Source organism: Budorcas taxicolor, chromosome 3 (genome assembly GCF_023091745.1).
Source record: "Budorcas taxicolor isolate Tak-1 chromosome 3, Takin1.1, whole genome shotgun sequence".
Classification (NCBI taxonomy): Eukaryota; Metazoa; Chordata; class Mammalia; order Artiodactyla; family Bovidae; genus Budorcas; species Budorcas taxicolor.
The window spans coordinates 58,746,224-58,761,701 of NC_068912.1; the positions used below are offsets into that span (position 1 = coordinate 58,746,224).

At 35.4% G+C, this 15,478-nt stretch overlaps 1 protein-coding gene across 1 annotated transcript in view; it reads left to right on the top strand.

Moving 5' to 3' along the window:
* SYDE2 (synapse defective Rho GTPase homolog 2) overlaps positions 1 to 15,478 on the top strand; it is a 40,287-nt gene that overhangs the window by 16,016 nt on the left and 8,793 nt on the right. The window contains exons 3-5 of the mRNA XM_052637303.1: positions 1,509 to 2,611; positions 6,889 to 7,015; positions 14,377 to 14,558. Of these exons, the coding sequence (XP_052493263.1) occupies positions 1,509 to 2,611; positions 6,889 to 7,015; positions 14,377 to 14,558 (1,412 nt within the window). The remainder of the gene's footprint in view (positions 1 to 1,508; positions 2,612 to 6,888; positions 7,016 to 14,376; positions 14,559 to 15,478) is intronic.

Genomic DNA, 15,478 nt, shown 5'->3' on the forward strand with positions numbered 1-15,478 from the left:
TAGCCTCTGGTACTAGGGTCGTTAAGGATCCTTATAAGGAATAATTAGATAAAGTATGAAAAATTAATTTAAATTTTAAACAATTGGGATAATACTATGTTTTTCTTTAAAAGCACAGTTTAAATTTATATATTACATTTTTAGAAGCTACTTTCAATTTGCTCTATTAATTTGAAAACTTACTAGGAAATATTCAGATTTTCAATGAAATTGATTAGCCTTTACACATCCTTTTTTTTTTAACTGAGAATTAAAAGTTTAAGGTTAAGTGGAATGCTTTAACTTCTTAATAATAGTTGAAAAAAGGTCTTTGAAAGTCAATTTGATGTATATGTATGGACAGAAAAATGTTTAAAAAGATGGAGAGACTGCAAGTATAGTATTTTAGAGCACAGATCCTGAAAGCCTGTTTTCAGATATGAGTCCTTATTCTTCCCCTTACCAGAAGTGATTTTAGACAAATTAGACAGCTCATGCATCAGTTTCCTCATTTGGAGAATGGTATCTTAACTCATAAGGTTATTATGAGAGTTAAATGAGGTTCCGTGCATATTAATTATTAAATTAAGTTTTCATACTTTTGTCTAGCTCAGTAAAAGTTGACTGGTATTATTTTTAATAATAAATATTATAATTTAATAATAGTAATAGACTTCCCTGGTGGCTCAGACGGTAAAGCATCTGTCTACAATGTGGGAGACCCGGGTTCGATCCCTGGGTCAGGAAGATCCTCTGGAGAAGGAAATGGCAATCCACTCCAGTACTATTGCCTGGAAAATCCCATGGACAGAGGAGCTTGGTAAGCTACAATCCATGGGGTCGCAAGGAGTTGGAGCTACTTTTAATATAATTTTCACTGCTATATTACCATGATTAATCTCCTGGTAGTGCAGTTTTACAATGATTAATCTTTTGGTGATATGGACTGTTATTTATTTGTGCTTTTTAAATTTCTAGAAAAACTTTTTATTGTAAGCCTGAGTTACTTTGACATTCAGAAAAAAATAAAGCAATTTTTGTGGAGAAAAAATTGAAAGCATCTTACACTTTATTCTTTATAGAAACTGAAAATTATAAGAAAATGCATTTTATCAATCATTCTCATAATAGGTGAAATTTCTAAATAAATATATTAAAGTAGGAAATGTGAAAATTGGCGAACACATTAAAATAGAAAACTTTCCTAGTTTTCTTTGATATCCACTATTTACAGTTATAAGTATATTGCCGTGGGACAGATTAAAAGGAACCTATATTACCTTTCTTCCAAACCTTCAGAATAGAAAAGCAGATGAGGAGGGAGATGTTTCTTTCCACCATAAGCCTTTTGTAGATCTTGATATTCTGCTTAAACTTGGTAATGGGAATTCAGCTAAACTTTTGACTAAACCTCACCATTAAGATGAAACAGGGAAGAATTTCTGTCCATATGAGAGCTTGTTAAGTTTGTGGTTTATAAAGTAAAAAGAAATCGAAACATATCACCTTATTTATTTATTTTTTTCAAGGTCCTGGGAGTGTAGCTGCTACAAACAAGACTGATTTGGGAGTTATGGAACCGTCTTCACCAAGCCCTAGCCCAGTGAAAAAAGGCAGTTCAATGAATTGGTCTTTCCCGGATAAAATAAAATCTCCACGAACTGTGAGGAAACTTTCCATGAAAATGAAAAAGTTGCCAGAACTTAGCCGAAAACTGAGTGTTAAAGGAACCTTGAATTATGCGAACAGTCCAGATAATACTCCTTCTTTGTCTAAATGTAACTGTCAAGAGATTCATCATGCTGTTATTCTACCTTCTGGGAATACAACCACAGCTGCTAAGAGGAATGTGATAAGTCGGTACCATCTTGATACCAGTGTGTCTTCTCAGCCCAGCTATCAGAAGAAAACCTCCGTGAGTTCTAAGTATTCCTGCAAAGGTGGTTACCTCAGTGATGGAGATTCACCTGAACTGATAGCCAAATCTAGCAAATATGGATCTGAAAACAAATTTGCAAAAGGAAAAGACATAATTCCAAATAGCGGCAGCAAGAATGAAATAGACATTGATGCTTTTAGACATTACAGCTTTTCTGATCAACCTAAGTGTTCACAGTACATATCTGGGCTCATGAGTGTGCACTTCTATGGTGCTGAGGATTTAAAACCACCTCGGATAGACTCAAAAGATGTCTTTTGTGCAATTCAGGTAGATTCAGTGAACAAAGCCAGAACAGCTTTGCTCACATGTCGAACAACGTTTTTAGACATGGATCACACTTTCAACATAGAAATTGAAAATGCACAGCATTTGAAATTAGTAGTGTTTAGTTGGGAACCCACTCCAAGGAAAAACCGAGTGTGTTGTCATGGAACTGTTGTTCTTCCCACCTTATTCCGAGTGACAAAGACACATCAGCTGGCTGTCAAACTTGAACCTAGAGGACTTATTTACGTGAAAGTGACTCTTTTGGAACAGTGGGAGAATTCACTTCATGGGCTAGATATAAATCGCGAGCCAGTAATATTTGGTGTTGATATTCGAAAAGTTGTAGAGAAAGAAAATATAGGCTTGATGGTACCACTCCTGATTCAGAAATGTATTATGGAAATTGAAAAGAGAGGCTGTCAGGTATTAGTTTACTGTGTTTCTCTATTGCCCCCTTATCTACCTATTTGAGTAATTAATTCAATTTATTTATAGTAAGTCTTAGGAGAAGGAGTTCAAGGTAAGTTTAAAAAATCTAATTTAGACTTTTTCTCATTCCTATTCTTTATTTTTATTACATTATTGTTTAGGATATAATTTATGCCTTAACCTGTGTTGTCAATGATTGGAAGCATGCTAGATGGTTCTTTATGTTTGATGCAGGGCTGCATGGATACTTTGAGATGAAGATACGGCATTTTACAGTGACATTCCTAGGGAAAGCCAGAGCTAATAACATGGACTAAGACTAATTCATTTAAGGAATGTTTCTGCATGGTTTGACTTTCCTTTGATAGAGAGTTCAACAGTGGATCTTATAACCCTGTTTCACTCCTAAAATTAACTCCCTGCCCTTATTTCCTGTTCTACCTTAGTTCCATGCTTTGGAAAGCGTAAGCTTATCCATGTCTTACCTTTGGGATAGCATGGTGGATAAGGAGAGGTCCTACTAATAAAAGCACATCTCATTCTCTTTTCCTTTTAAAGAACGTAAAAGCAGTTCATTAGAACAAACAAAAAACCTGGTGCTATTTGTAACAAGATGGGCTTCCCTGGTGGCTTGGATGGTAAAAGAGTCTGCCTGTAATACAGAAGACCTGGGTTCGATTCCTGGGTCGGGAAGTTCCCCTGGAGAAGGAAGTGGCAACCCACTTCACTATTCTTGCCTGGAGAATTCCACGGACAAAGGAGCCTGGTGAACCTTAGTCCATGCGGTCAGAAAGAGTCGGACATGACTGATACTTTCACTTTCACGTAAATGTTAACCAGTTGGTAGACCCTATTTTTTGGGCTTTCCTGGTGGCTCAGGCAGTAAAGAATCCACCTGCCAAATGCAGGAGATACAGGAGACTCTGGGTCGATCCCTGGATTGGGAAGATCCCCTGGAGAAGGAAATGGCAACCCACTCCAGTATTCTTTTCTTGGAAATCTCATGGACAGAGAAGCGTGGTGGGCTATAGTTCATGGGGTTGCAAGAGTTGGACACGAATTAGTGGCTAAACCACCGCCACCAGACCTTATCTTTATTTTCATTAATACTTGTAGAATGACAATGAGATGCAGTGTATCACTGAAGATATTAATATGAGGTACAAGTAATTATTTATACTAATCTTTTGCAAAACAAAATAAGCCTTAGAATCATTACTAAAGTGTTTTGCTTTAGTGCTATCAGAATTTATAACATTGATCAAAAATATCAAGAATGAATACCATAAAATCTGAAATATGATTTCTTTAGAAGAATATAGAAGCAAATGTTAAATAACCTACCTTGAATTTAACATGGAAACTATAGAAACCTCCTAACTTAATGGAGTTTGGTATAAAGATACAGGAAACTTAGATTCTGGTTTCTCATCCATTATTGTGTGATGTTGAGCAAGCCACTTAATCTCTGTGAGTCTTTTCTGCTTATATTAATAAAAATAGATGTAGTAACTTCCTGAAGCAGAGAGGTAGGACATTTTGAGTTTTTGAAACCTTTTTCAAATATGTGATTCTATCAAGTTGAGTTTGTGTTGTCTGGGTGAAAGTGAGGCCTTTAGAATCCAGCTTTTGGTCCAGTTACTCTTTTCTTAAGGGTGTCTATTTTCCCTCCATATTTTTTCCCAGGGAGCCTATAGAGAAGCCAGAAGTTAGACAGGCTTTAAATAAAGCTAAAGTCTTTTACAATTGTACATTAAAATGTGTGTTAGTTGCTCAGTAGTGTCTGACTCTGCGACCCCATGAAATGTAGCCTGTCCATGGAATTCTCCAGGCAAGAATACTGGAGTGGGTAGCTATTTCCTCCTCTCAGGGACCTTTCTGACTCAGGGATGGAACCCCGGTCTCCTGCACTGCAGGCAGATTCTTTACTGTCTGAGCCACCAGGGATGCCCCATAAGTAACTCAAGTAGCACTATACTTTTACAGTCTATTTTCTGAAAATATTTCATAAAGAGCAAGTAGATAAGACCGTTGTAAGTGATGTTAAATGCCAAGAAAATATTTTTTAGGAATGCTTTTTATTTCTATAAAGTTTAGAAAGATTTATTTTAATAAGAAATTATTTCCTGTGAAATAAAAAGTAAGATTTACAGTTGTATGTTTGAAACAGTTCTTTTTAAACACCTTTTCTTGTTTTGTCTCTTTTGCTTCTCCCTGTTCCACCCCAATACACATACATAAAGAGGCTGATATGTGCCTGTGTTTTATAAACCAGCATACTGCTTAAATTTTGTTTACCTTTCTAGTCAGTATTCCTTTTTTTTTTTAACCATGACAATTCGGTTTCGATAGTGATACTAAAATAGTTTGTGATATTTTTCCAAATACTTGGAAGGCTACTATCATACATCTCCTGCTTCGAGTGGGTAAAGATTAGTATAGAAATCATACTCATGTTCCATCCAGTTTAGATTCTGTCCTTACTAGAGGCATCAAGCGTGTACTTCAAGTGTTTGATTCAGGAAATCAGCCTCTGAAGTTAAGGAATATATCCTAAAATATTCCTCCCTGATGTATGTATAGTATATCTTCCTTCTTTTATTCACTTTTAAAAACTATGTTTGTACTATCAGCTTTTGGGATAACACATTCCTTTAAATTATCACTCGTTATTGAAGTATTACTTTCTTTAATTTGTTCTACGTGCATCTTTCTCAAGCTTAAAAGGATGCATCTTTATGAGATTTTTGTGACACTCTAAGTTTGTTACACTAGAAGGGCTCTACTCAAGTTGGTTTTTTCTAAGGTTGTAGTGTTTCCTTTGATCCTGTTTAATATTTTAGTTTCATTTTCTGGATCATTTGCCATTCTGATTTTCTTTCTCTTGATGTTGCAACTAACACCTGCTATTGTCACTGTGAATATACCGTGAATGTGGAGAAGAATAGGACATTTGAATTTTATTCCTAGTACATTCCTTGGTTTCCCATATCCTGTTGATCCTTTCAAATTCAGCAGCACCTTGAACTACCTTCTCTTAGAAATAGTTGTAGATTCTCTACTATCTTTAAGTTAATTCTGAGTGCTTGTTATCTCAAATATTTTGGATAACATTTCTGTGGATCCATTACTGATACTTTCCTATATTAAGACTCACCTTTTGTAGTGTAGTCTATCAGTTATTTAATAATTCATAAGAGGTTAGTGTCATAAGTAAACCTGTAAATTTCATTTGCTTTCTTCCTCTAGATCATTTTTAATATTTTTAAATGATTTCTAGTTCAGATCCTTAGGGATCGCATTGTGTGTTTTCACTTTATTTCTGTCTTGAAGTAATATCTTTATCCAATCTTTCAATTCAAGGTGACTGAACTTCCTAAATAGTCTTTGATGTAGAAGTATAGGTGACGACCACTTTCCTCAATTTTCATGAAGATTTTTTCTTTTAAAAGGCCCCAGTTGCTTAATCAGCCTGTTTTCTCTTTAAGATACCATGTTGATTTCCTCTTAGTAAATTTATATTGAACTAACAATGTTTAAAAAACAAATCTTTTTAATGTAGATTGAAGAGAGATTGAGTGGTGTCTTAGCATCATAGATACATTTTGAACTAGAAGTTTTATTTTCCCCTTTAATATATTATTTCCACTGAATTTCCTTCAGTGCTTTATAATCAATTCTTTTGATAAGTTTAAAAAATCCTAGATTTGTTTTCATTTCTTCCCAAGAAACTTTAAAAGATAACTTTACAGAAATAGTTTCCTGGAACCTTATTTCAAATATATACTTAAAAAAAATAAACTGAGGTTTTGGGTTTTAAAAATAAACTGAGTATTAAACAAATTAAAAAACTTGCCCAAATTCACCAAGCAAGGAGTGATAGTGTGGGGCTTTATGAATCCAAAACCTTTGATTAGCTGTTGTGCTGTATTACTTCAATCTGGAGCAAAAGATGTAAAAGGGCACCCATGGAGATACTGGTTGAGTGTATAAAATTAAAGGGAAGGGATTGTGTCTTTGCTTAAGATATTATAGCTAGCACTACAGGTATATCATTTGAATTTAAATGAAAGAATATAAAATTTATATTAAACTATGTAACTACAATCAGTATAGTCTGTGGTGAGACTTCAGAAGCTTATGTTTGAGATATTTTTAATTAAATGCCATCAGAATATATGATTGCCAAAGTCATGTGATTTATACATACTGTACTCTTATATTTTCTCTTTATCCAATTTACCGTAATGTGGCAATAATTTTATTTCTAGGTAGTAGGCCTATACCGATTATGTGGCTCGGCAGCAGTCAAGAAAGAACTTCGAGAGGCTTTTGAGAGGGATAGCAAAGCTGTTGGTCTGTGTGAAAGCCAATACCCAGATATAAATGTAATAACAGGTAATAAATAGATGTTATTTTTATGTACACATTCTGAAAGACTACCTCTGCAGGAAAGAGAATTGAAATACTGTTTTGGTATTATTCTGAAGTCTTTCTTTCCTTCTTTCACAAACACTATTGTGTTCTTTTCTGTGGGGAGGTACCAAGATATGGTCCCTGTTCTCAAACAGCCAACCTTTGGAAGGAAGTAAGGCCTACATTAAATTAGCTCCAGTAGCTAACAGAAGGAAAAGGGTACCTTGTCTTCACGGAGGGATAAATAAAATGCCATCAGGTTCAGTTTGACTGGAGCATAGGTAATATAAGGGGCATTGACTATCTGGTTAGAGAATTTAGATTTATTTACTAGGCAGAGGGAATCCAAAGATTTTTGAGCAGAGGAATGAAATCTTCAGAGATAGTCTTCAGGAATACTTATCTGGCAAGTCTGTGCGAATGATTGAAATAAGAAGATAGAAGAGGAAAGAAAACCAGTTAGGAAGGCTTGGCAATAGTCTCAGCAAAGAGGTAATGAGAGCAGATGGCATCTTACAGCAGTAGCAACATTAGGAAGGAATAGAATTGAAAGTAGATGAAGACAGGGAGGGCCCAGAAAAACATGATTTTGACACCTGGTTGATTGGATTCCATTAGCAGAAATAAGAGAAAACTACTGTTTTTGGTGGAGAAATGTAGAAAAAGATTATGAATTGGATTTCTTTTCAAACATATATTGAACTTGAGGTACCAGTCGGAGATCTCAGTGGATACATCAAGCAAAGTTGAAAGTGCTTATCTGCAGCTAAGGAGAGGATGTAGTAGAATGTGAGGGGTCTGTTATTTGCCCAGGTGATGAATACAGTCCAATGTACAGCATTGCAAATACTCTTCCGAAGCCCTGAGTGATGAAAATGGCAATTTGATGGTTATTGGCACTAGTTATAGTTAACACCTTCCAATTGTCTGTAAAGTTTCAAAAGTCCAGAACTTTGAGGATTTCAAAACTTTGGAGGCAGGCAAAGAAAGAAGAAACATCTAAAGGGATTGAGAGGAAAGGAGTCAGAAACTTTGGGAAACAAGAAACAATAGAGTTTTCACAGCAAGGTGTGATGCAGTGTCATTCTGTGGAGAGATCATATGAGATGAGAACAGAAAAAAAGGCCTTTAGGAGATTTTTGATAACTAATCAATATTTGGGGACTGTTGGCTTATAATTCCATGTTTGTTTTTTGTTGTTTTACTTTTTATTAGCAAAGTTTTCAAGCATAGAATACTATGATAAACCTTCTTTGTCCATCATCTGGCTTCCATAATGACCAAACCTGTCTCATTTATACCCCTCATTTGATTCTCCCCACACTTGGACTATTTTGAACCATAATCTCAGATATCACATCCTTTCACCTACAGATGCTTTGGTATGTATTTCCAGATTGTCTGTGTATTTTGATAGTCTTTCTCTTCTCTCTATTGTCAACTACCATTTTTTCCCTTGCTCTAACAATATTTGTTTTTCTCTTCTAAATTGCTTTCTTATTTTGCATACAGTTGTCTAGGTGAGAATATGAGGAGGGCTCAACTTGCACATATTAAAGAGATTTTTAATGATTGGAATCCTTAAAGACAACTTTTAGCATTGAGACTTTCCAAATATTTGAGCTTCCCAATCTCTGAACTCTGAATCACTGTATTTTCATAGATTATTTAATATACATTCTTAGATAACTAAGTTTGATCCAAAGCATTTTAATTCTAAAAGAAGACAAACCAAAGCACTTTTTTTCCTGTAAGTTTTAGCAAACCAGAAATAATGGTTACTTTTATTTTTCTAAAGGAAGAAGGTTTATTATTTCTACTAAAAAATGGGTCATTTCTACAAAAAGGTAGGTTTTTCCCCCTTAGTAGTATATAATTAACAGAATCAGCAAAAGACTCATTTTTGAATTTATTAAAGAGAAATTTTATAAATATCAGTTCTCAGAAAATTACATTCTGAATAAAAAGAGGTTTTGTCTTAGTTGAAGCCTTGGCTTACAGGTAAAAATTATGTCAAATGTGTGCAGATTAAGAAGATGAAGTGATGTGGTTTGAATTGTCAGAAATTTGCAGCATATGCAGAAGATATGACAGTAGATCAATGAATGTTAGATTTATAGAAGCATTCTTTTCTAAAGTTGAGAGTTTCCATAGTTTATGAATTAGATATTTCTTGGCTTTATTCTTTGTATTCCGTTTTAGTAAAGTTGTTTTTCAGAAGAACCAAGAGCTCTTTTCTTTCTTGATAAAAAGCCAATGGAATGATTTAAGTTTTGTCTGAGAAATACCATTGGAATTGCAATAAATTATACACAGGGGCTCATCATGGCTCAAAATTTGGGGAGTTGGCCAGTAATAGTGTTGCCTCATGTGTTTGTTCCATGTGAACTCACATTGCTAAGTAAACTTTGAAATATAATTAACAGTTCAATAGGTCTAAAAAAGATATTAATGGAGTGGATGATAGACTTTACTCACAGTTTAATGTGTTCTTAGTGATTGGTTTGTCTGGAATACAGAATGAAGTACTCCAGACAAACCAGAATTTTTTCAATCAGGTGCAAAATTTAAGGTGTAAAATCTATTCATAGTTTTAAGAGACGATAATAGAAAAGTCAATAGTTAGTATTTATTATTTAGTGATTATTAAAGTTTTGGACAGAGAGAATGGTGAATTTTGTGATTGAGAATTAATAAAATATAGGTACTTCAAACCAGTCTCTGAGAAACAAATGTAGTTTTAGAGTTAGAATGCCCTTTTTTTTTCCAGTGTGGTGATGCCTGTATTGCATCACAGGGATGAGTAGAATCTTCCTGTGTAGTTGGTCCTTGTGCCTGAAGGCAAGAGGCATATGATTTCATAGTATCTAACTAATACAGTGTTCTTGCCTGGAGAATCCCAGGGGCGGAGGAGCCTGGTGGGCTGCCGTCTATGGGGTCGCAGAGAGTCAGACACAACTGAAGCGACTTAGCAGCAGCAGCAGCAACTAATACAGGGCAGCTTAAGAGATGTAACTGGAACCAGTTCTTTATTTACCAATAATTGCCTGCTTCAAGTACATGATGAAAGATATACTGTGTTTCATTAAATAAACTTCATCATAAATGTCCCCCAAGTCTTTTTTTAAGTAGCTTCTGTAGCATTAAAGATTGTCACCACAAAGTTATTATCTTATGTTTTTTATGTCCCAAAGTGTTAAGAAGGCAAAATGGTTTTAAGATGCCTCTATCACTAAGTTTTTGAATTAAGACCATATGGTCAATTTCTAGATTTATGAGTCGTTATATGTCACAATGTACTATAAATACTTCCTCTCTGTATCATTTTATAAAATCTTTTATTTTTCCTGTGAAGTTTGTCTGCATTTACTAATAGAAAAGCAGTAATAACCTTTACTTCATTGAACATAATATGCTGAGCATACTCTAAGTGCTTAATGTTTGTTATAATAATTCTCCCTTATTTGCCTTAAAATTATAGTGAAGTAAGTAATCTTGAATCCATTTAAAATCTGGATCCATTTAAAATTCCATTTATATTAATGGTTGTTTAGTATATTACTCATACAGTATAATGATATTTGACATATATTTTCACTAAGTTATAAAGTTATCTTTTCTGGAGATCTTTTAGATTTTAATTTAATATAATTGCATTATAGGACAAGTCTCAAGTTACCAGGACATATTGAGTTTTATGAGAACTAACAAGTCTTGTTTTGTCAAGGAACAAATATGGAACCTTAAAAAAAAATTATGCCCTAAAGGTTTAGTAGTGTCTTTGTTTGGCAGCTACAGAAAATTGCATTTTCACTTTCTAGTTGTAGATTCTTTTTAAACTGGATGTTTCTCTTCATTGTGGGAAACTAAGGATAGTAGTAAAGACCACATGATAAAAGTTAAGGAATGGGAATATCACTGTATATCTAACAGGTATTGATTATTATTATATGCCAAGCAATTTATATATATTGTATCTCTTTGTGTATATCAGAGAAAAAGTTTGGTCAGTATTCTCTTGGTTCCTTCCTGCATTTCCATCTTGTTACCTTTTTACTATGGAGTGGGAAGTTATGCTATGTTAAGGAATAAGGTTTTTTGGAGGCTCACAGCACAGTCTTGTACCTCCTCTTTCCTGTTTAGTATCATCATCAGAATACTTGAGCATTTTCATTTATTCACTAAAGACTTTGATATCTTACCTATGGTTAGATTTCCAGCTGAAGTCCTGCCATCATTCTGAATGACTTTAACATACAAATGACCGATCTAGTACACTCTTCTTATCTAACCTAATTATTATTGGGTATCAACTGATACCTTAAACTCTTTCTTGAAGCATTCTTTCCTTTACTGCCTTGATAGCATATTTTCCTGTCCTGCTCCCCACCCCCACCCTGCCTCTACTTACCGTTCACACTTCTTTAGCCATTCTTCCCTAGTCACCTTTGGAAAATCTTCTTCCTGATGACCACGTAAGAGCTGATTGAAGACTGGGATGGGGGTGGGGTGGAGGGATATATGTTTGTAGCTGAATCATATTGTTATACAGCAGAAACCAATACAACATTGTAAAGCAATCATCCTCCCATTAAAAATAAATAAAAAGTTTTTTTAAAGAAAAAAATTTTTTTTAAAAAAGAGCTGATTGATGTTCTTCATCGTTTTCTCCTATTATTAGGCCTTCTCACATCACTCTGTATTACCTCCTTGGCTTCCCTGGTGGCTCAGACGGTAAAGAGTCTGCCTGCAGTGTGGGAGACCCGGGTTCAGTCCTGGGGTTGGGAAGATCCCCTGGAGAAGGGAATGGCAACCTACTCTGGTATCCTTGCCTGAAAAATCCCATGGACAGAGGAGCCTGGCGGGCTATACAGTCCATGGAGTCACAAACAGTCAGACACGCCTGAACGACTTCACTTTCTTTCTCTCTTTCTCTCTCCTCCTTGATAATCTCAGTCATTCCCAAGGTTCTAGTTATCATGTTTAAGTTGATCATTCTCATATCTGTGTCTCCAGCCATCTCTTTCCTGAGTCTCAGATTTTTATATCCAGTAGCCTTGAGTGTCCCATAGATAACTTAAGCTTAATACGTTCAAAATCAAACTCCTTTCTATCCTCTAAAGCATGGTTTTCCTCCTTTTCCCCATTTCAAGTAATAGCACTATTATTCACTTAGATGCTGAAGCCCCAGACCTAGGAAACATCCTTTTTCCTCTGAATGACAAATATATTTTTGATTCAGTGGTCCTGTTTTGGAATTTGTCCTACCAACATACCTGCGTATATACAAAATGATGATGTGCAAGGTTATTCATTATAGCATGTTGTGAAATAACAGATTAGAAAGAATACAAGTATCTGTAGCCACTGACTAGATCAAAATGTGGGGCATCCATACATTGGAATACTGTGATATGGCTGTAAAAACGTTTGAAGAAAATTCTGTGTACTAAAAATATGGCAAGGGTTATGGCAAGGATAGGGCTTCCCTGGTAGCTCAGCTGCTAAAGAATCCAGTTGCAGTACAGGAGACCCCGGTTTGATTCCTGGGTCAGGAAGATCCCCTGAAAAAGGGATAGGCTACCCACTGCAGTATTTTTGGGCTTCCCTGGTGGCTCAGTTGGTAAAGAATCTGCCTGCAATGCAGGAGACCTGGGTTTGATCCCTGCGTTGCAAAGATTCCCTGGAGGAGGGCACGGCAACTGATTCCGTATTCTCACCTGGAGAATCCCCATGGACAGAGGAGCCTGGCAGACTACAGTCCATGGGGTCGCAAAGAGTCAGACATGACTGAGTGACTAAGCACAGCACATAGCAAGGATAAAATGTTAAATGAAAAAGTATATATGCCGTCTTTTATGTAATAAAGGAGAACAAATAGCAATATGTTATTAATATTTATATTTGCATAAGCAAAAGCTGGAAGGATGCATAAGAAACTAATGAACCATTGTTGTGTTGTTTAGTTACATCTGACTATTTTGGAACCCCAAGTACTGTAGCCCACCAGGCTTCTCTGCCCATGGGATTTCCCAGGCAAGAATACTGGAATGGGTTGCCATTTCCTTCTCCAGGGGATCTTCCCGAACCAGGAACTGAACCTAAATTTCCTGCCAAGAATTCTATGAGCCATAGTATTATCAAAATTTAAAAGATTTATCAGATGGGAAACTTCCTTTATGATCATGTTTAAATTCATATTGGGCTTCCCTTATAGCTCAGTTGGTAAAGACTCCACCTGCAATGCAGGAGGCCCCGGTTTGATTCCTGGGTCAGGAAGATCCACTGGAGAAGGGATAGGCTACCAACTCCAGTATTCTTGGGCTTCCCTTGTGGCTCAGCTGGTAAAGAATCCACCTGCAATGTGGGAGACCTGGGTTCAATCCCTGGGTTGGGAAGATCCCCTGGAGAAGGAAAGGCTACCTACTCCAGTATTCTGGTGGAGAATTCTGTGGACTATATAGTCCATGGGATCACAAAGAGTTGGACATGACTGAGTCCCTTTCACTTTCACTTAAATTCAAATTAAGCCCTCAAACTAAGTTCTCAGCTAAGCTGAGAGCATTTTCTAAATCAGTATTGTCTATATTTAGGTTTTTGCTGTCAGAAATGTCAATTTTTTTCTTGCGATCACAATCTATCCTTTAGCTAGTATCTTAACCTACCTTCCTTATATGTAACAGCTATTATCCTTTCCTGTTTCCTCTACTATAGCTATATCACCTCTTAGTTCATAACGATTTGTGGTGTGTTTGAAATAGACTTACCTCATTCCTATTATAGTGGCACGTTTGTTGTTTTCTGTTCTTGGGTTTTGGTTTTAGAAATGATTTTTTCCTTCCATAGTATAGCATTGGAGATTATCCAGACTATTCAGTATGTGTGTTTAAGCCGTATCTTCTGTATTTAAGAGGAATTGCATTTATATAGCTCACTTATTTATAAGGGTTTATGAAAAGTCTGGAAATTAAAAATCCATATAATTGGAATAGTTTACAATTAATATTAGTATACCTTATTTTCTTTTGTTTTATATGCACTTAAACGAGCTTTTTATAAAAGGAATTTACTTTATGAACAAATCTACTATATATGATAATTGGATATTATGCATGTGCATTATTAGCATGGTTTTGAAACAAAAAGTCAATTAATGAAGCAATTTCTAAGAATACAAATTGCAAGTGTTTTGTTACAGTACTTTTTACATTTCTGCTTTTATTGTTTTCAGAATGTTAAAAGTTCACTGTAATGATACTTTGAAAAAAAATTCGCCACAGCTTTTTATTATTTCACTCTAAAGACTAATTGATATCTATTTCTGGTTTGTTTGGTTTCTGAAGGTGTTCTTAAGGATTATTTAAGAGAACTTCCTTCTCCTCTGATAACAAAGCAGCTTTATGAGGCTGTATTAGATGCAATGGCAAAAAATCCTTTGAAAATGTCATCAAATGGTTGTGAGAATGATCCAGGTGATTCTCAGTACACTTTTGGCCTTCTGGATTGTCTGCCTGACGTTGAGAAGGTAAGCGCCATAGATATACATTCTTCCTGAAATAAACCACATACTTAATGAACTGAGTACTTAGCTCCAGAGCTACAGATAATTTTTAGTTATTTGACATTTGTAGCACTAATGAGTTTTAGCTCTACCTTTGCTGAAGACCAAACAGTGTAAATCTAGAAACTGATTCTTAAATAGAATAAATCTAGAAAACAGTTTTTTCTCTTTCGCATGTGGTATTAACCTAGGCATGAATACTCCTGATAAGTTTTAAAAGAGTATTGTTATCTTATTATTAAAATGATGTATTTATAATTAAGTTAGGAAGGTATAGAAAAGAAGAATGATAATTATCAATATCTAAAGCCTATATAATTAACATTTTGGTTTATTTCCTTTATTAATAGTATTTTTAAAATATGGTAACTGTTTTGTGTACATGACTTAGCCTCAAGACTTAGTGCTCACCACCACTCTTTCCTTCCTCCTTGTCTCTTCACATTTGCCCCCTTCCCATGATCTAAATCTCATACCAGTATCTTCTGGTATGCCTGCAGGAGAGAGGATGACTGGGCTTGCAGAACTAATCTTAGCCTAACTTTAGCTGTTGTTCCTTAGAACAAAAGGGAAAATAAGGGAAAGAAATAAGGCCAGGCTTATCCAGATGAGGCCAACTTTGCCTATATTTCTTATCATGTGAGAGTGGAAGGTCCAAGAGTGGATAGAAATACTTTAAGCCTAATACCTTAATTCACTAGTTTATTTTAGTCATCGGAATGGCCTGTTCTCTGTCCAGTTAGATTAGGAATTTCTGTTCCCTTGGGTGGGAGAGAGGAATAGCTACAAAGAGGTAGGCAGAAGAAGAAGGGTGGGGTGAAGGGGTAGAAATGTTCCTTCATCAATATAAGGTAAAGTTATGTATCATTTTGCTTATGAGTGAA